Raw genomic sequence first — 26,100 nt, 5'->3', positions numbered from 1 at the left:
GTCATATTTGCTTGGTTCTAAAATAATTATCTTTTCTGATCATGCAGCGTTGAAGTATCTCTTGGTAAAAAAGAAAGCAAAACCAAGATTAATTTTATGGATTCTTCTACTGCAAGAATTTGACCTTCAAATGAAGGACAAGAAAGGAGCTGAGAACCTGGTAGCAGATCATTTGAGCAGGTTAGTGACACAAGAAGAGCCAATTCCTTCACAGGAATTTTTTCTTGATGAGCTGTTATTTAAATTGCAAGGTATGATCTCTTGGTATGTTGATTTGGTGAATTATTTGGTTACTAAGATTGTGCCTTTTGATTTGAGTAGTGCTAAGAAAGAGAAATTGAAAAGTGAGGCTAAGTATTATGTGTGGGATGACCCTTATTTGTGAAAATTTTGTTCAGATCAAATTATTAGGAGATGTGTTCCTGATAATGAGATTCAATCCATTCTTGCTTTTTATCATGCCTATGCATGTGGAGGTCATTTTGGACCCAAGAGAACAGGTAGAAAAATATTAGACTGTGGTTTTTACTAGCCCACTATATTTCATGATTCATATTTGATTTGCAAAAATTGTGAACAATGTCAAAGAATAGGAAGTTTAATCCGCAAGAATGAGATGATTCAGAATCTAATACTTATTTGTGAGATTTTTGATTTGTAAGGTATTGATTTTATGGGTCCATTTCCTTCTTCTTTTGGCTTTGTTTATATATTACTTACTATTGATTATGTTTCGAAATGGGTGGAAGCCAAAGCCATCAGGACTGATGATTCTAAAGCTATTGTAGGTTTTATCAAGTCAAACATTTTTAGCAGGTTTAGAGTTCCTAGAGCTTTAATCAGTGACCGAGGCACACATTATTGTAATAGAACTATTGCGGCATTATTGAAAAGATATGGTATTTTCCATAGAGTATCTACAGCTTATCATCCTCAAACAAGTGGGCAAGCAGAGGTATCTAACAGAGAGATCAAGTCTATTTTGGAAAAAACAGTGAAGCCAAATAGAAAAGATTGGAGCCTTAGACTTGATGATGCTTTGTGGGCTTACAGGACTACTTATAAGACACCCACAGGTATGTCCCCCTACAGATTAGTATTTGGTAAGTTGTGTCACCTTCCTGTTGAGTTAGAACATAAGGCTTATTGGGCTGTTAAACATTGTAATTTGGATCTGGATACTGCTGGTGTGGAAAGAAAATTACAATTGCAGGAATTAGAGGAAATTCAACTTGAGGCTTATGAGAATTCTAGGATCTACAAAGAAAAGACCAAGGCATTCCATGACAAACTAATTCTAAGGAAGCAGTTTGTAATTGGGCAAAAAGTTTTATTGTATAATTTCAGATTGAAGCTGATGCCTGGTAAGTTGCGTTCTCGTTGGATTGGACCCTTTTTTGTTACTAATGTGTTTCCTTATGGTGTAGTTGAAATTCAAAGTTTAGAAACTAACAAGGTGTTTAAGGTTAACGGTCATAGACTCAAGCCATTTTATGAGGGGTTTTAGGAGCATACAATGGAGGAGCTCAAATTGAGTAACCTAATTTATGAGGATTAAGGAGCTTTGCCATGTCGAGCTAACGATGATAAATAAAAGCGCTTCTTGGGAGGCAACCCATGGGTGTCTTGTTCGCCACAATCAGATTTGTTTTCTATCCCTTATCTTATTTTATTTTCTAGCATTCTTTTTTTTTTTTTTCCTTTTCTTTTGCATTTGGGCTTTACATTGGGGACAATGTAAGTTTTAAGTGTGGGGGAGGAGAAATTTTTTGCTTAAAAAAAAAAATAATAAAAAAAAATTGTTCTCATAAGCTTGATTCATGATTCTATATTAACTCTCGAAGAGAAGTGCTTTGTCCTTGAAATGACTTTTTTACTTTAGGTTGAATTTTTGAGATTTTAGGCAAGGTAATAGTAACTTTAATAATGAATTTTCCCTCTTATCCATACCATAAAGCAATTTTTTTTCCTACATAAATAATTTAGGCTTGATTTAATGGTAAAATGATTAGTTATGTGTGCTTTAAACTAGTGTCATACATATTTCAGAACTTTGTTTAATCTATCAGGGTATTTTATAATATGTAGATGCATAAATTGAGAGAAATAAAAGGATGAACTTGAAAATTGCTCCGCTATTTAGTTAAGCAAAGTAACCAGTGGTCTTCATGAACCCTATGTCGATTCTCAGGCCAAAAGCTAGCTAGGACATGAGCAAGGTACTTTTCTGAAGGTAACGGTTAAAATAAAAAAAAAAGTAACAATGACGAGAGAGAAGCACTAATTTCAAATAAAAAAAAAGCCCATTTCTATCTCCCCTAAGATTTACAAAGAGCTATAATTGTTGTGCCTTGATAAATTAGCCTTGTGTTTTGGTGTGTATTGATTTAAAATTTTATGGAACTTTAATTGTGTGAGCTTAATTGATTTCAAGCCTTATGGTATTGATGGAATTTTTTGTAATGGTTATTACCTTACTTGCCTCTTCTTTCAAACTTTTAATCTTTTGTTAGAGAATGTTGTGATAGGGTGAAGTTAAGTGAACTTCTAAGTAGAGTTGATTGAGAGTTTAAGTCATGCTTGAGGAGAAACATAGAATAAGTGTGGGGGAATTTGATAAGTGCATAATTTATTAATTTTACTCGCATCACATTTAGTGTTTCTAGAGTGTTTTTATGCATAATTCAGTTGATTAAAGTATATTTATCATTTAGGCATATTTTTAGATAGTTGTTAAAATAATTGTGTTAAATAGAGAAATTTTCAATATTTGACATTTGTTGTATTTTTTAGGTGTTTCTAAAGTTGTGGGTCTCTAAATTGAGTGTTGTTTAATCCATTGAAAAGTTAAGATAGAGCACTACAAATGATAAAGAGGGACCAAAGCCCAAATCAGTCTCCAAGGTTGACAAAATGAGCTATGGATCTATTGCAAAAGCCTAGACTTGATGTGTCACAACTAGTTTTAGTATTTATTTTGTATCTGGAGTTTCAGATGTCCAAATGAAGCAATCTCAAGCCCAATTGAACCTTAAGAGCCACTTCTACAACTTCTATGAAGGGCTGGAAGTGAGATGAGGCTGTTGTAATTGTCAAAAACGGTAATGAAATCGTCATTATGGGCTGGACACTCTGTCAGAATTAGTCTTGGTTTTTGGGCCATAACTTGGGCTGTAGACCTCAGATTTGGGTAAATGAGTACCCGTTGGGAAGCTAAGAAATAGGGTTACAACTTTCATGAAGATGGCAGAGATAGATTCGAAAGGGAAGTAGTTGAAAAATGGCCTTGATTGCAGAGACGTGAGTGTAGGCTGAAAATATGTCTTTTGAATTTCAAAACTTTTCTTAGTTTGGTTTGTAACACCCCCGTTTGTATAGCCTGGTATATTTCACTATTCCGATGACCGAAGTCAGACCGGACAATTAAGGGGATTAGAACTACACTTAAGATAACTAGATAAGCTATAAACACAAATAATTAGTAATTGCCAATTAGTTAAGTATAAATAAGAAAAACAGAACATAAGAAGTTAAACGAGCCGAGAGTCACAGCGATGGGTGACCTTCTCGGGAAGGGCTGTGAAGTCGTTTTAAACTCAAATGTGATGCCACTGTCCTTAGGACCATTACGAACACTGTGGAAAAGAGAAAATCACGAAAAAGAATTGTTAAGTCAGTCAAATAATTAGGTCTGGGAGCCGGAAGAAATATTGAATTATTTGCAAACTCGGTTGAATCAGCGAGGGGCAATTTGGTCAATTGACCCTGAGAGCTGACTCCTGATCTAACTGTCAAATAAAATTGAAGAAAAAAAAATTTCGGAGTCGGGAATTAATTAAAGAACTAATAGAAAAATAAAAGAAAAAAAAAGAGAAAATGAAAAAGGTGTAGGGAGATGACATCATGCATGATGCCATAAATCCTATAATTAATAAATTAATTAAATTGAATTTTTGGTCTTTCATAAGACAAATTACATAATAGAAATAAAAAGAAAAAGAAAATATCATTTGGTCTTCTTCCTCACCTTGTATCGCCTCACTCTCCCTCTCATCTCCATGAATTTTCCTCCATTAAAGCTTGCACTCAAGCTTTGAAATCCTTACTAAATCTCAACTTCTCCCATAATTGCTTCATAAAAACTTATTCTAGTCACTTGAAAAGGAGATTGATCATCAAAGAAAGAAGAAAAGAAGAGAGAAATTAGAGAATTCAAATTCAAGTGAGGTAAGCACACCAATTTGAAAGTTTGAGATTTAGTAGTTGTGTTTATAGTTTGAGTTACTTAGAAATAAACTTCAAATGAAATAAAAACATGTGTGGAGGACCAAACTGAATTTCGGTTAGTAGGTTTATGGGAGTATATTTGTATGGTTTGATGGATTTGAATGAGTTTATACCTCCATTAGTTGAATGATTATAGTTAAAAGCTTTGAAATTAGCTAAATGCAACAATTTAGTGTGGTTAGGGTTTGGACTTAGGGTTTAGAGACAAAAAAATGCAAAAAAGTGGTAAATGATGCCTTTGACCTAATGTGAAGTGAGAAATGATCATTTGTGACCAAATGAAGTATGTTGGAATGGTTGGAGTTAAGGCCAAATTCGGATTGAGTGTGGCCATGCTGCTGGCAGCATGACCAAGTTACTTTTGAGGGACCAAAAATGAAACTTTACGAGTACAATTGGTATGAGTCCAATTGGGAAGGAAAATAGACACTAAATGACACAATTTTCATTTAGGAAGCATGCCCAAAAAGTGACAAAAACCTAGTGAACAAATTGACCAAACTTGAAAAATCACAATTTGCCCTGTACAAACTGACCAAATGAACAGTGTTTGTTCATTTAGTCATAAGTTGAGCTAGGAAGGTCTAAATGACCTAAAATTTTACCAGTGGTTAGATGAGATATATACCTAAAACTTTCATGAAGAACACAAACACAAATTATGCCATTAACCAAGTCATTTGTCCAACCCAAATTGGTGACCCAAAACTACCAACACCAAAATTTGCCCAGAAAACTGGGTTGTGTCCAATCCGGCAGCCATGGTTCAAATGGCTATAACTTGAGCTACAAAACTCCAATTGGAGTGATTCAAAAAGGAGAATAAACTTAAGACAATATGGAACATTTTCTATGAAGAAAGTTTTGCCAAATTCCAACAGTAAAATAACCAATGGAACAGTGCAACTTAAGACACCAAAACTGAAAATTTGCAATTTTGCCTAAAAGACTTAGAATTTGAATAAACAATCAAAATCAACAAATTTAATGACCAAAATGTGGTATGTGGGTGAAGTTAGGATTCCCATACCTATTAAGCCTTAGAAAGTCAACAATTTGACTTGAATAGTATAGTGAATAGTAAACCAAAACACAAAAATTTCAAGAACATTGAGTTTAGCACATTAGAGCTAGGTAAAAGTGAAGTTAAATTTATTTTTGGATTTATGCTAAGTTATGGTACTAAAACAATATAAAACTGTGTATTTCAGCTGAAAAGAACTTGGAAGGTCTGAGAGACTGAGTCAAGGCCTAGAGGCGACTCACGTCAGGTCTGTGCATAATAATTCTTGTTTAAATATTTTATTCTCGAAAATTTGACTTTTGTGTTAATTATGTATTGTGTTGCCATTTTATGATCGCAAATATGACTTTGGAAATTGATCAGATTTCTCACAAATTATTTGATTAAATTATTTTAAATTGATTTTGTGTTCACACTTAGCATGACAGTGCCTTATTATTCATCCTCCATTTATAGGGTGAGATCGATTATTTTTCCTCTCTCTCTGGTTTACCAGTTGAGGTTGTAGATCGGATGAGTACTCATTAGCTAGCTAGCCACCTCCCTCATTGATTTCGATTAGTGGGGTTGTAGATTGCTTTGTCGTTGTGTATAACACGGTATTGATCGGAAATTTTGTGTCATGGCTTAAGTTGTGTATGACTTGGCAATACTGTGTTTATTAAATTAGTTGACTAAATTGTGTTATTGTGAGTTTTGATAATTTGTGAAACGTGATTGAGAAATATTTAAATTGTGTTTTGTTAATGAATGATTTATCTATTGTATTTAAAACTTTTATTGTGCACCACTGAGTATTTTTATACTCAGCGATAGCTTATTTTGCTATCGCAGATAAGAGTAAGGAGAAAGTAGCAGAGTGAGCTGCTATTGAATTGAGGACCACGCTGATCTTTTTATACGGGTATTATTTTATACCCTTGCAGTGAATTTTGATGTAAATATTGTAATGTTTTATGTATCAATATAAAGTTGAGCAGTTGTATAATAAATTGTAATAATATTATTTTTGGATTTCCTTCTGTAAATTAAGATTTGTATTTGTGAATTTCATATTATATGCACTGTGGATGGAATTATGAAATATTTTAAGTTGATAAATTTTTGGTTGAATTGTGGAGTGATTTGAACTATGTTGATTTGAGATTAATTGGAGGTTGGGAGTGGTAGAAAATTATTGGAAGTGTTTTTCTCAGGTATTTGAAGAACTGTTTTCTCAAAATACAGATGGCACTCTGTCGAAATTTTTATAAAAATTACGAAAAAATAAAAATGGACAAAAATTTTTACTAGTTTTTAAGCTTTGAATAAATGATTTTAATTCCTAGCAAAACGCTCACCACTTCCAAAATGTAAAAAAAAAAAAAAAGTTTTAAAATCCCTTGTAGTGTACTTAATGAATTATCGGTAGGTGAAGTTCGGTAGTTCATTAGGTATTCTACGGGATCATGTTATGCCTTACAGAGGGGTAAGGTGTGACATGTTTTACTGGTATCAGAGCATGGTTTTACAATAAATTTTGACTATGCATGTGAATATTTCTTTGATAAGTACAACTGCTCAAGTGTCTTTAATTGATACATATAACATATTTACATCATGAATATGCACTAACGGAGGTCAACCTCCTTGTGTTTGATCTCAGGAAGTAGAAATTTTGGGAAAATGGAATGGAAGAAGGAGATCATTTCGTAGAACAATCTGTTGAGGCTGAGGTTCAAGGGGAAGCCCCAAAGACTCGAACGTGAGTGGGTTAGCCACTCCGGCTCCTACTCCAAAGACCGCATTTCTGCTTTCGGTTGCAGCAGATGGCTACGTTTTTCCAGCAAATGGTAGGAAATGTGCCACCCCAAGCTCTGATGCAAGCACCTGTAGCACAACCACAGCCCTCAGCTTGGCAATATGAAAAATTGATGAAATTTGGGGCCACCGAGTTTAAGGGCACTGTGGATCCACTGGAGGCAAAACAGTGGTTGGAAAGAATGAAATGGGTTTTTAGAAAGCTGCAGTATACTGAAGAATTAAAATTTAAATATTCAGTATCTCTTCTCCAAGGGGATGCATATGAATGGTGGATGACCATCCCCCATAGCCTGGTAGAACCTCCTGTCCTTACTTGGTAAGACTTTTTGAGGGAGTTTCGACAGAAGTTGGTCCCCGATGCATATGTGGATATGAAGTTACAAGAATTCCTGAGTTTGAAACAAGGGGACAGAACCATAGTAGAATATGAGAAAGACTTCTCTCGACTGAGCCACTACACTGGAAGTTTAGTCTCCACCCCCAGAGACAGATGTAAGAGGTTTGAGTCCGAGTTAAGGCCGAATCTGAGGATGCAAGTTGTGGGATTCAGACACCAGAATTTTTCTGAGTTGATTTCACAAGCCCTGGAACTGAAAAGGATAGAATCAGAAGGGGCAGTGAAGAAGGGTACACAAGAGAAAGAGAAAACTGAAAAGACTACTGGATAAGCACCTGAGAGTGGTTCAGGGAAGAGGAAACAGTCTGGAGGATCTAGCTTTCGCAGATCTAGTAGAGGCATATTCTCTGGCCAAAGACCACCCCGGTCTGGTTAGCAGACTCAGTAGGCACCCCAAGGAGTCCTATCGGTACGGCAGTGTGAAACTTGTGGTAGAACACACGATGGGGTTGTTTCAAGGCCACCGGTGCATGTTTTAACTGTGGAGGGAGAGGACATTTCACAAAGGATTGTACTAGCCTGCGCCGGTCTGGACCTTCTGCTACATCTAAAGGATCAGCCCAAGTCTCTACACCTAGAGGATCACAGCCAGCTGGTAGAGGTAGAGGCAGAGGTAGGGGTCCTGGTAAGACTCTTGGGAGTCAAAGCACTGTTAACCAGCCAGTATCCAGTGACGCATCGGTCAGAGTGTATACTATGCATCAGAGGGAGGAGGCTGAAACATTAGACGTAGTAGCTGATATTTTCTCCATCCTTGACCAAGATGTACATGTGTTATTTGATCCTGGCTCCACACGTTCGTATGTTAGTGCTAGTGTGATGTGTTCTACTGCTATCCAGTGTGTACCAATGGATTATGATGTGCTAGTAACTAGTCCATTAGGCCAGGAGGTCAGGGTAAATAAATTATATAGGGATTGTCCTTTGGTGATCCAAGGACACACTTTTCTGTCTAATTTAATTGAAATGCTCTTTAGAGATTATGACATTATCTTGAGCATGGATTAGTTAGCTAGGCATCATGCGATGATTAACTGTAAACTGAAGACAGTCACTTTTTGTATTCCTCAGTATGGTGATGTAGTAATACATGGGGAGAGGCAGTTATTACCTTCAAACATCATTTCAGTTGCACTGGTCAGAAAAATGATTAGGAAAGGGTGTGAGGCGTACTTGGCACATGTGATAGACACCCAAGTGGATAGTCCAGCTCTGAGGGACATCCCTACTGTATGTGACTTTCCAGATGTGTTTTCTGATGAATTGCCAGGATTACTTCCAGAAAAAGAGGTGCAGTTTGAAATTGATGTTATGCCTGGTGTGGACCCAATCTCCATAACGCCATACAGAATGGCACCAGCAGAACTAAAAGAATTGAAAGTACAGTTGCAAGAATTGCTTGACAAGGGCTTCATTCGCCCTAGTGTGTCACCTGGGGGAGCGCCAGTATTGTTTGTAAAGAAGAAGGATGGCACTCTCCGGTTATGCATTGACTATCGGTAGTTGAATTAGGTGACAATAAAGAATAGATACCCATTGCCCCTCATTGATGACTTGTTTGATCAGTTGAGGGGTGCAGCTGTGTTCTCCAAAATTGACCTGAGATCAGGTTATTATCGGCTGAAAGTGCAAGAGCAGAGTATTTCTAAAACTGCCTTTAGAACCCGCTATGGCCATTATGAGTTCTTGGTTATGCCATTTGGGTTAACTAATGCTCTGGCTGCTTTTATGGATATGATGAACACTATCTTTAGACCATACCTCGACCAGTTTGTTGTGGTATTTATCGATGATATATTGGTTTACTCGAGGAGTGCAGAAGAGCATGATAGACATCTGTGGATTGTACTACAGACTTTGAGGGAGAAATAACTATATGCCAAATTGTCGAAGTGTGAATTTTGGCTGAAGGAAATATCTTTCTTGGGGCATGTAGTATCAGAAGAGGGCATCAAGGTAGATCCAAGTAAGATTGAAGCTGTCCTTATTTAAAAGCCACCCAGAAATGTCACAGAGATTCGCAGTTTTCTGGGGTTAGCTGGATACTACCATCGATTTGTGAAGGGATTCTCCATGTTGGCATCTCCATTGACCAAGTTGCTTAGGAAAGATATGAAATTTCAGTGGATGGATAAATGCCAACAGAGTTTTGATGAATTGAAGAGATGTTTGATTGAGGCTCCAGTCCTGACTTTACCTACACCGGGTAAAGAATATACAGCTTATAGTGATGCTTCTCACAATGGGTTAGGCTGTGTATTGATGCAAGATCGGAATGTCATTGCCTATGCATCATGCCAGCTAAAACCATATGAGTGGAATTATCCGACACATGACTTGGAGCTTGCAGCTATTGTGTTTGCTCTTAAGATCTGGAGACATTATTTGTATGGGGAGAAGTGCTACATCTATACAGATCATAAGAGTTTGAAGTATTTGGGTACTTCTGGGTACTCAGAAGGAGTTGAACTTGAGATAGAGGAGATGGTTAGAGTTGATAAAAGACTATGATTGTCTGATAGACTATCAGCCAGGGAAAGCTAATGTTGTGACTGACGCCTTAAGTCACAAGACTATGGCAAGTCTACGGGTTACTCCATTGTCTATGGTATATGAGTTGAGATCATTATATGCCAGTTTAGAGATTAATGATGAGGGGCAGACAGCAGTTGCATGGCATGTACAGCCAGTATTGATTGATCATATTAGAATGGCTGCTCAGAATGATCAAAAGTATCAGAGACTGTTGGAAGAAGTCCAGCAAGGCAAGAAACCAAAATTCTCAATAAGAGATGATGGTCTATTGCTACACCAGGGCAGAATGTGTGTTCCTAATGATGTTGATTTGAGGCAGATCATTTTGAAAGAAGCACATGAGTCTCTTTTTGCCATGCACCCTGGTGGTACAAAAATGTATAGAGGGCTAAAGGAGCATTACTGGTGGATGGGTATGAAAAGAGATGTGGCAGAGTTTGTTTCTAAATGCCTAACCTATCAGCAAGTGAAGGCAGAGCATCAAGTACCAACTAGATTGTCACATCCACTACCAGTGCCAGAATGGAAATGGGAAAGAATAACGATGGATTTTGTGATGGGACTTTCGAGGACACAGAAGAGTCATGATGCAGTTTGGGTCATTGTTGACAGAATGACTAAGTCTGCTCATTTTCTGCCAGTTCAGATGGACTACAGTTTAGAAAGATTGGCCAAGTTGTACATTGATGAGATTGTAAGACTGCATGGAGTGCCAGTATCCATCATATCAGACAGAGATCCTAGGTTCACTGCTAGATTCTGGGGTAGTCTTCAGAGAGCCCTAAGATCTAGATTGAACTTCAGTACTGCATTCCACCCACAGACAGATGGCCAGTCTGAGAGGGTAATTCAGATCTTGGAGGATATGCTACGGGCTTGTGTGATTGAGTTTGAGGGCAGTTGGGATACACACTTACCTTTGATTGAGTTTGCTTACAACAACAGCTACCAATCTAGCATTGGGATGCCTCCATATGAAGCTTTGTATGGTAGAAAATGTAGAACCCCATTGTGTTGGGATGACGTGGGTGAAAGAAAGATGATTGGACCCAAAATTGTTCAGCAAACTGAAGAGAAAATTAGAGTGATCAGAGATCGACTTAAGACTGCATCAGACCGTCAGAAGTCCTACATTGATCTGAAGAAAAGGGATATTGAGTATGCAGTGGGTGAGAAAGTTTTCCTCAAGGTTTCTCCTTAGAAGAGAATTATGATATTCGGCAGAAAGGGGAAACTGAGTCCTCGCTTCATTGGGCCTTATGAGGTTCTGGAAAGAGTGAGTCCTTTGGCATATCGTTTGGCACTAACTCCAGAGTTGGATAAGATACATAATGTCTTCCATGTGTCTATGTTGAGGAGGTATCGATCAGACCCATCTCATGTACTACCAGTGGAGGAAATATAAGTGAATCTATACCTCACATATGAGGAAGAACCCATAGAGATTCTGGCTTATGAGGTGAAGCAGCTACGGAACAAGCAAATGCCATTTGGTAAAAGTGTTGTGGAACCATCATTCGGGCCAGGAGACTACTTGGGAACGAGAGGAGGACATGAGGAGACAGCACCCACAGCTGTTCAGAGATTGATACCAGGTAAAATTTCGAGACGAAATTTATTTAAGGGGGGGAGAATTGTAACACCCCCATTTGTATAGCCTAGTATATTTCACTATTCCAGTGATCAGAGTCGGATCGGACAATTAAGGGGATTGGAACCACACTTAAGACAACTAGATAAGCTATAAACACAAATAATTAGTAATTGCCAATTAGTTAAGTATAAATAAGAAAAACATATCATAAGAAGTTAATCGAGCCGAGAGTCACAACGATGGGTGACCTTCTTGGGAAGGACTGCGAAGTCATTTTAAACTCAAATTTCGAACCGTAAAATGTGACGCCGCGGTCCTTAGGACCATTACGAACACAGTGGAAAAGAGAAAATCACAAAAAAGAATTGTTAAGTCAGTCAAATAATTAGGTCAGGCAGCCGGAAGAAATATCGAATTATTTGCAAACAAGGTTGAACCGGCGAGGGCAATTTGGTCAATTGACCCTGAGAGCTGACTCCTGATCTAACTGTCAAATAAAATTGGAGAAAAGAAAATTTCGGAGTCAGGAATTAAATTAAAGAACTAATAGAAAAAAAAAAGAAAAAAAAGAGAAAATGAAAAAGGTATAGGGCGTGGCATCATGCATGATGACATAAATCCTATAATTAATAAATTAATTAAATTGAATTTTTGGTCTTTCATAAGACAAATTACATAAAAGAAATAAAAAGAAAAAGAAAATATCATTTGGTCTTCTTCCTCACTTTGTGCCACCTTACTCTACCTCTCATCTCCATGAATTTTCCTCCATTAAAGCTTGCACTCAAGCTTTGTAATCCTTACTAAACCTCAACTTCTCTCATAATTTCTTCATAAAAACTTGTTCTAGTCACTTGAGAAGGAGATTGATCATCAAAGAAAGAAGAAAAGAAGAGAGAAATTAAAGAATTCAAATTCAAGTGAGGTAAGCACACCAATTTGAAAGTTTGAGATTTAGTAGTTGTGTTTATAGTTTGAGTTACTTATAAATGTCGACACCATATTTTGGCCGATCCCTAGAATTAATAAACTCTGAAACCGATCCCCAGTACTAAATCTCTTTGTGCTAGATAACCACATTTCCGATCTCTCCTCACAAGGAATTGAATCAATGCTAAGTCCTCACATCAGTTAAGGCCTTACCGGTCTATTAAATCACTCACCGATCTCTCAAACCCATTGTCGAATCTCCTAACCAGTCAAGTATATTCCTGGTCTCTGTTGACAAATAAAATGAACTGACACTAGATCTTTTCTTACCAGTTTTATTGTCGATCTCCCTTTCAAAAGTTTAAGAATAATCAAAGGTTCCGTTCCGGTTTAAGGATGATTCCGATCTTAAATGTTCAAGCCAAATTTCTAATTTTAATCAAGTTCTGTTTAGCGTTGGTTCTCTACTGATCTTATGCTCATTATGTCTTCCGATCTCTCACACTTGGATTGATAATCACTTTCAGTTCTTTCAAGATACTCAAACAATTAAGTGTTTAATAATTTAGAAATGTTCCGATCACAACCATTCATCGAACAAAAGAGGCATTCCATTTAATTTCATTTCAAAATTTGTACAAGTTATTCAGCTAGAGGATCACCCCCAGCCTGATCAACATTTTGTCCGTCTTCTCCCTCACCCTCAGCCTCCTCCTCACTATCCTCACCCTCGCCTCCGGGAGCCAGGTCGGCCATCCAAGAGAAGTCCTCCTCTGGGTAATGCTTCTGGAGCTCGGCCAAGAGATCCTTGTGAGCATTCACATAAGCACTGGCTATTCCTGTCACCATCTCTTCATCTTTTACCTTAAGCTCCTCAGTAAGGTGAGCGACCCGAACAGCTTCGTTGGCCCGGAGCGCCTGGACTTCTCCAAGAGCACGATCCTTTTCAGCCAGAACATGAACCTGTTCGGCCAGCTTATCCTCATAGTACTTCATATGCCCCTCAATTTGAGATATGTAATCCTGAGCGAATGAGAGTTGGGATCGGAGGGATGCCACTTCTTGACTCTTCTTCTCGACCTCCTTACCCTGGCGGTGAGCCTTTTCCCGGACTATGTGCTGGTTCACCAGGCACTCTACATTCAGACTCATGGATCGGGTCAGAATGTCGTCGAGATTGTCCGGAGACAGTCGGTCCCGATCCTCCCGAAGGCAGATGGAAGACCCCAAGACTTTGGCAAAACCTGGGTTCTCCTGAACAGTCCGGTTCTTCTCCAGTGAAGCCATTAGCACTTGAGCGCCACGAGGAGGGGGCCTCACAGAAGGTTGAGAAGGACCCCCTTCTGTGCTTAGAGCAACTGGAGGAAGTGGAGGCGGCTCTTCTCGTCGAGGAGGAGATCGGACAGCTTTTGCGATTGGCGGTCCCGAAGGTCGAGGCGGGCCTCTTTGTATCTCCCCAGGTTCATGGCCGGGTGTTTGAAGCAGTTCCGAACGCTTCATCTCTTTTATCTTCCGGGAAATCTCTCTTTCTTTCTTCCGCTTCTTGGAACCCTCACCACCCGCCATACCTGCACAAAGAAGAGGTCAGTGAGATCGCTAAGGTCCTGAGATCTGAGATGTAGAAAGTACTAATGCCGAGGTCAGAGAGCGGAAGCTCGCGATCTTGGCCAGTGATCAACTGTATAGTCCAATGATGCAGCTCGGCAGTCATCGCATCTAAACAGGAGAACTTCTCCCTAGCCGCTTGATCTTTCAGTTCTATCACCACGGCTCCCTCTTCCCTATTCAGAGCGAGATGCTTCGAAATCAAGGGCCCCTGGTGCCACCAGCTACGGGGGAAGCCCTCAAAGCAGTTCGGATTTTTGCTCCTCAGAATGAAGAAGCGGTTCTTCCAATTCTTAAGGGAGGAGGGCAGATCGGTAAAGAGCCCACAATGAGGCTTTGCCTGAAAGACCAGTGCTCGTCGTCCTTTCGCGAAGTTAGCCTGCGATTCGACGAACACCTTAGCGGAGGATCGATTCCCTTAGCTCGTCAAGACAGGCCTCGGAGGCTACTAAGATCCGCCACGAGTTAGGGTGAATTTGGGCAATGCACACTCGGTGAAATTTTAAGACCTCTTTGAAGAAGTCGTCGGAGGAACCAAGACCAGCCTTTAATTGTTCTTCGTAGACCATGATCATATCGTTTTCTTGAAGAAGTGATCGCACGAAGATCCCGTGGCATTTAATTAGTTAAACGCAGTAAGGCCAAATGTTGTATTCTTGGTGAGCATCGCAGACGGTTTCTTGAAGGACCGATGGCGGCTCGTCGAGGAGGTTCTCTCTCCACTGAAGAAGGCGCATGCCTTGATAATGTCGCTTGTCCCAGAGCTGGAACGGAGACCCTAGGAGGTTCAGGTCGCGCGCTTGGCCCGACTACCTCTACCTCATCGGACGACCACGAAAACTGAATAGAAAGAGGGCTCATAGCTCTCTGACCTTCGGCACCGCTCATTTTCAAAGGAAATAAAGATTTTAAACTAAAAAGAAAGATCAAAGCCCTTACCAGAGTCTGATCGGTGTCGGAGGAACTTGAGAAAATGAGAGGATTTCGGGGTTGTTCGCGAGAGACTGAAAATGACATAAGAGAGCGAATGGCTGGCCCCTCCTCTATTTATACTCATCCGAGCATTTAATGCTCACTCTGTCCTAGGCGGCGCATCGGTTAACGGGATTCGCCAACTGTTTCTGACATTTCCCAAGAATATTCTAGATACCTCACAAAGAGATCGGCTAGGTAAGGATCGACGGATTAAAAGGGATATTTTGAATTGCAGATCGGATAAGTGTCATTCAGGTAAAGAACCAGATCGGATAATCACATTAGAGATCGAAAAATAATCAATGCAATAATAATAAGATGATAATCGACAAAATAAAGTCTTTATTTTCAAAAGATCGGATTATATCATTTGGGCGATCTCTAGGAATCGGATTACATTAAAATTGGATTACATCATTTCTGTGATCTCTAGAGATCGGATTACATTGAAAACAAAATACATCATTTGGGCGATCTCTAGGGACCGGAATGTCACATTATGACTGATCCAAAGGGGTGTTCTTGACCGAGCAGAAGCGTATTCGGAACACCCAATGTGGAGGAAAGCCGCTGTCGGAACACCCAATGTGGTGAGAAGCCGAATAAACTTGGAAGAGCAACCGCCAAGGGTCGGCGGAACATCAGCAATTTGCTCAGCCAAAATCGGTTCGCCGATTATGCTAGTTGAACGACTCGAGATCGGCACAACCGAGGTCCGCAATCCAGATCGGTTAATTGATTCAGTTCTCTCACCATCATCAGATAAGGTCATCACGATTATTCGATCACCAGGGTCATGAGTTTTCAGTCGGGGAATAAAAAGGTCCATCGAAAAAGATCAAAAACCACAATCCTGCCGGAACAACGGTCGGAATGACTGCCGGAATAACTAGAATAGGAAAGTAAAGAAGAAAAGAGGAAAATCGGATGGAGAAAGTTTTTGGGTCAGGAGGTATATATAGGGGGAAATCAAGCATTTATTGCTTAGCAGAAAACAAAGCGGACGCTTCGGGAATCGAGGGGAATTAATGCTTTGACCGGACCGGGCCTGAATAAGGGAAGCATTGGAATAATAGAGATCGGAAGAGGGAGATCGGTATGAAAGATCGGAGAAGGACCATGTTAAGAAGGTCGGAAAGGAAGAGAGAGCAGAAAACAAAAGGGCGCCTACTGCCGTCACCATAATCAGAGCCTAGGTAGTTAAAGCATTGCCAGGTAAAATCTCAACCGCACGCCCTAGAATCGCCCACATTTCTGACATGCGTACGTCAGGACGGCACTGTACATCCTAATCTACACTGTTGATCCAACTTGTAAGGACGAGCCCAGAGCCCTTGGATCAAAGAAGAAGACGACAAAACCAGCGCCTTTCACTCCTAGCCCTTGGATCGCCCCGGACAAGAGAATTTGGGGCCGTCAGATTAGAGGAGGAAGAAGACAAATATTCTGAAATGAATCTCGGCCGTCTGTTCTGATTCTCTTTAATTCTTGAGCTTAGGATTATGTCCCTTGAAATCTTGACCCTCCATCTCCCTTAGGATAGATCCTGACCCTTCAAGGGGAACACCCGGTCCCTATAAATACCTACATGAAAAACTGTTCAAGGGACGGAAAAAAGATAGAAAAAGGTAGTGATCATAGTGGAAGAACTCTAAAACTTAATTCAGTTCGTTACTCTGCTATTTTAGCTTTCATAAGAAAAACTTTGGAAACCAGTTTTCTGAAGTGTTTTCTTGCAAAGGGATTTTTTGAATACTGAAATTCTTCATTTTCAGTCCGTTCATTATCCTGTGACACTCTCACCTTTTGTCTTTGTTATCTCCTATTTCCATTCATATTGTCCAAGTTCAACTCCATTCAAGATTGGTTATTTTGACCTGTTTACATTTTAACAAAGAATCCTTCATTTCGAGGCGAACCTTAGTCCTCCAAATTTATCAACTGCAATCTGTTACATTCTGTGATTCCATAGTTAGTTTAGTAGATTCGACTCCCTACAGGTGAGTGCTATATCGTTATTTAATCAAATGTTCTTCTTTATTCACGTATTTCATTTATTCTTTTTCTGTTTGTAATTTTCACCAAGTTTATACTATATTTTAAACACGGAGGCAGTCATTCTCTAGTTTACCTCTTTGTTAATCAGTTTATTCTTTGATTTATCTTCATTACTTCTTAGCACAGGAGTTCTGGTCCCGAATAGCATAGAAGTAACTAAACAAAATGTAGGTAACGGCAACTTAAAAGTCCTTTTATAATGATAAAAGGTCTAAATAATAAGACAGGGAAATGGTGAAGCCAAATCACGAGGAAAATTCAATAGGTCATTAGGCAAGATGTCATAAGACAAAATGAAACCAAACCTTGGATAACTAAATAGAATAGATCGGGCATTAATAAGTATTGGTAAGGCGACCACATGGAAGGTCGGTACATTCAGTCTAGTATCCCCCGTCTAGTCACAAGGTATCAATTAGCTAAAAGAAGCCTTATCCCCAGCACCTTTGAATGCCAGAATCCTTAGCTTTAAGACATGTAGCTGAAATTAAGATTCGGGAGATCAGAAAAGTCCCTTTCAGGCCCCTGTTAATTTAAAAGAGATCGGAGGAGAGTTTTTATCCGATTCTCAACTTAAAATTCCAATAGACATTTAAAAGAGATCGGAGGAGAGTTCTTATCCGATTCTCAGCTCAAAATTTTTAATAAGTACTTAAAAGAGATCGGAGGAGAGTTCTTATCCGTTTCTCGATCTAAAATTTCCATAAACATTTAAAAGGAGATCGGAGGAGAGTTCTTATCCGATCTTCGAGCTAAAATTTTAATAAATACTTAAAGGAGATCGGAGAAGAGTTCTTATCCGATTCTCAATCCTAAAACTTTAAATACTTCAAAAGAGATCGGAGGAGGGTTCTTATCCGATCTCCAATCAGAATTTTAATAAATATTTAAAAGAGATCGAAGGAGAGTTCTTATCCGATTCTCACACCAAATTTTAACCTGTGCGCAAAAATAATCCCAAAACCAAAAATGATATGCGACGTCAATTCACTGAGGTTGTCTCATTTACTTATGTATCTGGGTAATCCAAATTTAGTGAAAAATCAAATATTTCTTTGGTCAAAAGGATTAACATTCTCATTCAAGCCCTCCTAACTAATGCAAAGTTAAATCTACTTACCCTTATTAAGGGACGAGGCGGGGTGCCTAACACCTTCCCCACCCGTTTACGGACCCCGAACCTAGAATCTCTGCCTTGAAGTGGTTTGATTTCAATTTATCTTCATAAACGGTTTTCTTTAATTTCCCTCAAAATTAAAGTGGCGACTCCTCACTCTTTCCCACTTCGGTGAGGGTTCGTTCAGGCGACCGCAAAATACCTTGCGACAATAAATAAACTTGAAATGAAATAAAATATGTGTGGAGGACCAAACTGAATTTCGGCCAGCAGGTGTATGGGAGTATATTTGTATGGTTTGATGGATTTGAATGAGTTGATGGACCTCCATTAGTTGAATGATTATAGTTAAAAGCTTTGAAATTAGCTAAATGCAACAATTTAGTGTGATTAGGGTTTGGACTTAGGGTTTAGAGACAAAAAAATGTAAGGAAGTGGTAAATGATGTCTTTGACCTAATGTGAAGTGAGAAATGGTCATTTGTGACCAAATGAAGTGTGTTGGAATGGTTGGAGTTAAGGCCAAATTCGGATTGAGTGTGGTCATGCTGCTGGCAGCATGACCAAGTTACCTTTGAGGGACCAAAAATGAAATTTTATAAGTCCAATTGGTATGAGACCAATTGGGAAGGAAAATAGACACTAAATGACACAATTTTCATTTAGGAAGCATGCCCAACATGACCAAGTTACCTTTGAGGGACCAAAAATGAAATTTTATAAGTCCAATTGATATGAGACCAATTGGGAAGGAAAATAGACACTAAATGACACAATTTTCATTTAGGAAGCATGTCCAAAAAGTGACCAAAACCTAGTAAACAAATTGACCAAACTTGAAAAATCACAGTCTGCCCAGTACAAACTGACCAAATGAACAGTGTTTGTTCATTTGGTCATAACTTGAGCTAGGAAGGTCTAAATGACCTGCATTTTACCAGTGCTTAGATGAGATATAGACCTAAAACTTTCATGAAGAACACAAACCCAAATTATGCCATTAACCAAGTCATTTGGCCGCCCCAAGTTGGTGATCCAAAATTGCCAGCACCAAAATTTGCCCAGAAAACTGGGTTGTGTCCAATCCGGCAGCCATGGTTCAAATAGCTATAACTTGAGCTACAAAACTCCAATTGGAGTGATTCAAAAAGGAGAATAAACTTAAGACAATAGAGAACATTTTCGATGAAAAAAGTTTTGCCAAATTCCAACAGTAAAATGACCAATGGAACAGTGCAACCTAAGGCACCAAAACTGAAAATTTGCAATTTTGCCTAAAAGACTTAGAATTTTAATAAACAATCAAAATCAACAAATTTAATGACCAAAATGTGGTATGTGGGTGAAGTTAGGATTCCCATACCTATTAAGCCTTAGAAAGTCAACAATTTGACTTGAATAGTGTAGTGAATAGTAAACCAAAATATAAAAATTTCAAGAACGTCGAGTTTAGCACATTAGAGCTAGGTAAAAGTGAAGTTAAATTTATTTTTGGATTTATGCTAAATTATGGTACTGAAACACTATGAAACTGTGTTTTTCAGCTGAAAAAGACTTGGAAGGTCTGAGAGACTGAGTCAAGGCCTAGAGGCAACTCACGTCAGGTCTGTGCACAATAATTCTTGTTTAAATATTTTATTCTCGAAAATTTGACTTCTGTGTTAATTATGTATTGTGTTGCCATTTTATGATCGCAAATATGACTTTGGAAATTGATCAGATTTCTCACAAATTATTTGATTAAATTGTTTTGAATTGATTTTGTGTTCACACTTAGCATGACAGTGCCTTATTATTCCTCCTCCATTTATGGGGTGAGATCGATTATTTTTTCTCTCTCTCTGGTGTACCATTTGAGGTTGTAGATCGGATGAGTACTCATTAGCTAGCAAGCCACCTCCCTCATTGATTTCGATTAGTGGGGTTGTAGATTGCTTTGTTGTGGTGTACAACACGGTATTGATCGGAAATTTTGTGTCATGACTTAAGTTTTTGTATGACTTGGCAACACTGTGTTTATTAAATTATTTGACTAAATTGTGTTATTATGAGTTTTGATAATTTGTGAAATGTGATTGAGAAATATTTAAATTGTATTTTGTTAATGAATGATTTATGTATTGTATTTAAAATTTTTATTATGCACCACTGAGTATTTTTATACTCAGCGATAGCTTATTTTGCTGTCGCAGATAAAAGCAAGGAGAAAGCAGCAGAGTGAGCTGCTATTGAATTGAGGACCACACTGATCTTTTTATACGGGTATTATTTTATACCCTTGTAGTTAATTTTGAGTAAATATTGTAATGTTTTATGTATCAATGTAAAGTTGAGCAGTTGTATAATAAATTGTAATAATATTATTTTTTGATTTCCTTCTGTAAATTAAGATTTGTATTTGTGAATTTCATATTATATGCACTGTGGATGGAATTATGAAATATTTTAAGTTGATAAATTTTTGGTTGAATTGTGAAATGATTTGAACTGTGTTGATTTGAGATTAATTGGAGGTTGGGAGTGGTGAAAAATTATTGGAAGTGTTTTTCTCAGGTATTTAAAGAACTGTTTTCTCAAAATACAGACGGCACTCTGCCGAAATTTTTATAAAAATTGCAGAAAAATAAAAATGGAAAAAAATTTTTACTAGTTTTTAACCTTTGAATAAATGATTTTAATTCCTACCAAAACGCTCACCACTTCCAAAATGTAAAAAAAAAAATGGTTTTAAAATCCCTTGTGGTGTACTTAATGAATTATCGATAGGTGAAGTTCGGTAGTTTATTAGGTATTCTACGGGATCATGTTATGCCTTACAGAGGGGTAAGGTGTGACATGGTTCCTATCTTTGGGACTAGGTTTTTGATTATAAAGGCATCTTTGGGCAGTAGCATACACATAATCATTCAGACCTTCAACACTCCTTCAACGTCTTCATTCTTCATTCACATCCATAGTTTTAGATTTCTTTATTTTATTTTTCTTTTGTAAGCCATGAACATGAGTGGCTAAGTTCTTAATTCAGTTCAAGGGATTCAAGTTCTTTTGCATGATTTGTGAGATCAGGTTCTTAATTTAAATTTATGTCTTTTTGAATATTTATTGTTTCTTGATTTCATTGCCTTTGATCTATTGAATGATTTGCTAAAATGACCTATTAGTTAATTGTTTAATATGATCAATTGCTAGTTCATCTTCATAATCCGTAATTGTTATGTAAGATTGAATGTGAGTAGCAATTAGGTTTTATTGATTATGGTCCAAGTTTTCAATAATAACCTAAGGAAACAATAGATTTATGCTTCATAAATTGTTGTTCAGCTTAACTACTTCCTTTACTTAAAGCAGTTATTAATTTGATGAGGATTGCTTAATACCAAGTCAGAGTCAACAAGAGTGTTGGGCTCGAATTGATGAGTATAGGGAAGTTAGGGGTTTACCTTGCTGTTTGGTAAATCTACTTTAAGTATTCAATAAGAGATAATTATATTTTTTTAGTCTATGATCGAGTCATGCATTGGAATGAGAATTACCTTGGGCTGAAGTTTGTTAAATTGAGAGTTTTATATTTAGTTCTTTAATTTCTGATTTCTTCTGATTTAATGTTACAACCCCCCCCCCCCCCCCCCACATTTGTTTCTTTATTTTTGCTTTACACAAGTGCACGAAATTTTAGTAGTTCAGTCTCTAGGGTTCGACCTAGATTTACCACTTACTGCAGAAAATATTTTATAGTTGGTAATTTCAGTTAATTTAAATTTTAGTGGATTCGACAACCATCACTTACTGTTTTAGTCTTGAGAGGTGGTCAGTTACCACATTCTCGAATCCCTTTTTATCCTTGATTTCAAGGTCAAATTCTTGTAAGAGTAAGATCCATCGAATCAACTTTAGCTTTGCCTCCTTCTTATTCAAAAGGTACTGAATGGCAGCATGATCTTTGTATACAATGACTTTTGATCTGAGTGGCTAGGATCTGAATTTGTCAATTGCAAACATCACTGCTAGGAATTCCTTTTTCGTGGTAGCATAGTTGATTTGTGCATCGTCAAGTGTTTTACTGGCATAATAAATGGCATGGACCTTTTTATCCTTCCTTTGTCCTAGTACTGCTCTAACTACGTAGTCACTTGCATTGCACATCTCCTCAAATGGTAGCTCTTAATCAAGTGGTTGCATAATTAGTGCTGAAATTAAAGCTTCTTTGATCCTGTTGAAAGAAACAAGGTAATTTTTATTAAAATCAAAGGGAACATCTTGACTTATTAAATTAGTTAGTAGCTTAGCTATTTTGAAAAAATCTTTAATAAATCTTTTGTAGAAGCTTGCATGTCCCAAAAATCTTCGCACTCCCTTGATTGATGTTGGTGGTGGCATCTTTTCAATAATTTTAATTTTTGCCCTGTCAACTTTAATTCCTCTTTCTGATACCAGGTGCCCAAGAACTATACCTTCCCTTACTATGAAGTGACATTTTTTCCAATTTAGAACCATGTTTGATTCTCACATATTTGCAACACTTTGAAGAAATTAGCTAGGCATTCATCAAAAGTAGTTCCATAGATAGAAAAATCATCCATAAAAATTTCCATAGTATTTTCAATATAATCAGAAAAAATGGCCATTATGCATCTTTGAAAAGTAGTAGGGGCATTGCAAATACCAAAAGGCATTCTTCTATATGCAAAGGCTCCATAAGAGCATGTGAATGTGGTGTTTTCTTAGTCTTCTGGGTGAATAGGAATTTGGAAAAATCCTGAATACCCATCTAGATAGCAAAAGTAGGAATGTTTCACTAGCCTTTCTAATATTTGATCAATGAAAGGGAGAGGAAAATGGTCTTTTTTAGTGGCACTATTCAATTTCCTATAATCTATGCACATGCACCAATCAATGACTATCCTAGTAGGGATTAATTCATTATTTTTACTATGAATGACAGTTGTCCTACCCTTCTTAGGCACTACATGCACTGGACTAACTCATTCACTATCAAAAATTGGGTATATAATACCTGTATCTAATAGTTTTAGAATTTTCTTCTTAGCTACTTCTTTCATGTTTGGGTTAAGTCTCCTTTGATGTTCAATAGTGGGTTTACTATTTTCCTCCATAGGTATCCTATGCATACAAATTGAAGGACTAATCCCTTTCAGGTCTTCTATTTTATAACCTATAGCCTTGCTATGGGTCCTAAGTTCCCTTAATAATCTTTCCTCTTCTACATTAGATAGGCCAACATTGATAATAACAGGATATTTAGAATTTGAGTCCAAGAATATGTACCTTAGTATGGAGGGGAGAAGTTTTAGTTCTACCTATTTGGTGTCTTCTTGTGACTTGCTTTTGGGTTGTTCCTCCTTTAGCTCTTCCACCTAGAAAGCTTGAGCTAAGGGTAGGGATGGGCTAGCTTCTAAAGATTTTGCACAAGCTGCAATTTCTGTGTTTTCATTATCTGCTATGTGGCCATACATTGTACATGCTTTAAGAGGATCTTCAAGATGTCTTTTGTGAAATTCTTCTTCAACTAACTTGTCAATTATGTCAACCCTTAAGCATTCATCAAGTTTAAGTTTACACTTCATTATTCTAAACAGGTTGAATTTCACTTCTTCATCTCCTACCTTGAGAGCTAACCACCCATTCTTAACATCTATGATAGCTCCGATGATTCCTAAGAAAGGTCTTCCCAGGATGATAAGAATTTGGACATCCTTTTCTATCTCCAGGACAACAAAATCAATAAGAATGATAAATTTTTCTATCTTGATGGGGATGTTTTCTAAGATGCCAATTGGGTACTTGACAGACCGATTAGCCAATTGCAGTGAAATTGTTATGGGTTTGAGCTCTCCTACATCTAGCTTTTGACATATTGATAAAGGCATCAGACTCACACTTGCACCTAGATCACAGAGTGCCTTGTCTATATTCATGTTGCTAATAAGACAAGGTATGAAGAAGTTTCCTGGATCTTTGAGCTTTGGTGGCAGCTTGTTTTGCAATATGGCACTGCATTCCTTTATAAGAGCAACAGTCTCATAGTCTTCCAACCATCTTTTCTTTGAAAGAATTTCTTTAAGGAACTTAGTGTAGGATGGCATCTAAAAAAGTGCTTCTGTGAAGGGAATGTTAATGTAAAGTTTCTGTAAAACTTCTAAAAGCTTTTCAAATTGCTTATCTAATTTACCCTTTTGGAATCTTTGGGGAAAAGGTAGAGGAGGTTGATATGGCTTTAGTAACTTCTTTTTCTTCATTATTTCCTCTTCCTGTTCCTTTTTAGTTTCTTTCTCCTTCTCCTCTGTTTGGTTATCAGATTTATCAGAGGGTTTCTTAGTTGTTTTTTCCTTTGATTGTTGTTTTTCTAATATCATGCTGCTCCTCAAGGTAACTACCTTACAGTACTCTTTGGGGTTCATCTCTGGTTGACTTGGCAATTTACCAGTAGCCTTGCTTGAAGAACTTGCCTGCTGAGTAATTTGGTTTTCAAGCATCTTATTGTGGGTGGCTAGTTGGTCTATTCTAGAAGTTAACTGCTTTATCATATCATTATGCTATTGTTGGGCTGCTAAGAAGCCTTCCATCATGGATTCCATAGTAAACTTTGGTTCAGGTTGTTGAGGTTGAGGGAGTGGTAGCTATTGCTGCATTAAGTTTTGTCCTCTGTTCTAAAAACCTGGGGGTACTAGTGGTCTGTACCCTTACTGCTTGTTCATGGGTTGATTCTGAGAGTTGGACCAGGAGAAATTAGGGTGGTTTCTCCATCTAAGGTTGTAAGTGTTTGAATATGGATTGTTAAGCTACCTCTGGTTGAAGTTTCCTCCGTTATTCACATAGTTTAGCTATTCTATAGAGGGTTCATTGAAGTTGTTGCATTCTGAAGTCATACACCCTCCTCCACAGTTGTCGTAGTGTTGGTTGCTCATCCCTATAGCATTGGCTTGCATTCTATCAAGCCATTTGGTGAGCTAGTCAAACTAAGTATTTATCATGCTTAGGGCATCCAATTCCATGATCCCTGTTGTTCTTCTTGTATCTCCCATTTCATTTGACTACTCATAGTTGTGATAAGTGACCCTCTCTAAAAGTTTAAGGGCTTCTCCTATTATTTTCTCCATCAAGTCTCCTTCTGTAGTTGAATCTACTGTGCTCCTCATAGAGGGTAATAACCCATTATAGAAATTCTGAACTAGGAGCCAATCTTTAATACCATGGTGTGGACATTCCCTCTGTAAGTCTTTATATCTCTCCCATGCATCATAGAGTGATTCATCTTCCTTTTGCCTAAAGGTGTTGAGTTCAACTCTCAATTTTGCAGTCTTCGCAGGTGGGAAATACCTTGTTAGAAAAGCTTGCGAGAGGTCTTCCGAAGTGGTGAATGTTCCGGCTGGTTGAAAGAGTTCCTTACTTTATCTCGAAGGGAGAATGGGAATGCTCTGAGTCTTATAGCTTAATCAGAGACTCCATTCATCTTTAATGTATCACATAGGGCAAGAAAGCATTGGAGGTGGTAGTATGGATCTTCTATAGGTGAACCTCCAAACTAGGTCTTTTGAATCATTTGGAGCCATGCTGGTTTGAGTTCAAAATTATTAGCCTCCACTGTAAGTCTTGAAGCACTGGGTTGGAATCCTTGGATAGATGGGGCTCTGTAGTCCCTCAAGGGTCTTAGCCTATTGTTGTTGTTGGCCATGATTGGAGTTTCTAAAATTCCTTGATCATGTTCTTGGCGTCTCCTTTCTCTCTTGATGGTTCTTAGAGTTTTATCTATCTTAG

General features: G+C 38.0%; 1 protein-coding gene and 1 non-coding gene across 2 annotated transcripts; one reads left to right on the top strand and one right to left on the bottom strand.

Moving 5' to 3' along the window:
- Positions 1-23,699: 23,699 nt before the first annotated feature.
- Positions 23,700-24,428, bottom strand: LOC131182883 (uncharacterized). The gene has a single exon (XM_058152237.1). The coding sequence runs from the start codon at positions 24,426-24,428 to the stop codon at positions 23,700-23,702; it is 729 nt and encodes a 242-aa protein (XP_058008220.1).
- Positions 24,429-25,530: 1,102 nt separating this feature from the next.
- LOC131183552 (small nucleolar RNA R71) lies at positions 25,531-25,637 on the top strand. The gene has a single exon (XR_009151600.1). It is a non-coding gene; the product is annotated as a small nucleolar RNA R71 (small nucleolar RNA).
- The last annotated feature ends 463 nt before the right edge of the window (positions 25,638-26,100 follow it).

Source organism: Hevea brasiliensis, chromosome 9, assembly GCF_030052815.1.
Source record: "Hevea brasiliensis isolate MT/VB/25A 57/8 chromosome 9, ASM3005281v1, whole genome shotgun sequence".
Lineage (NCBI taxonomy): Eukaryota > Viridiplantae > Streptophyta > Magnoliopsida > Malpighiales > Euphorbiaceae > Hevea > Hevea brasiliensis.
Note: the sequence above shows the minus strand (reverse complement) of the source record. Positions and strands in the feature narration are given on the sequence as shown.

Coding starts and splice junctions, on each gene's coding strand:
- LOC131182883 (XM_058152237.1), bottom strand. CDS start 24,428: ATGCCATCCTACACTAAGTTCCTTAAAGAAATTCTTTCAAAGAAAAGA.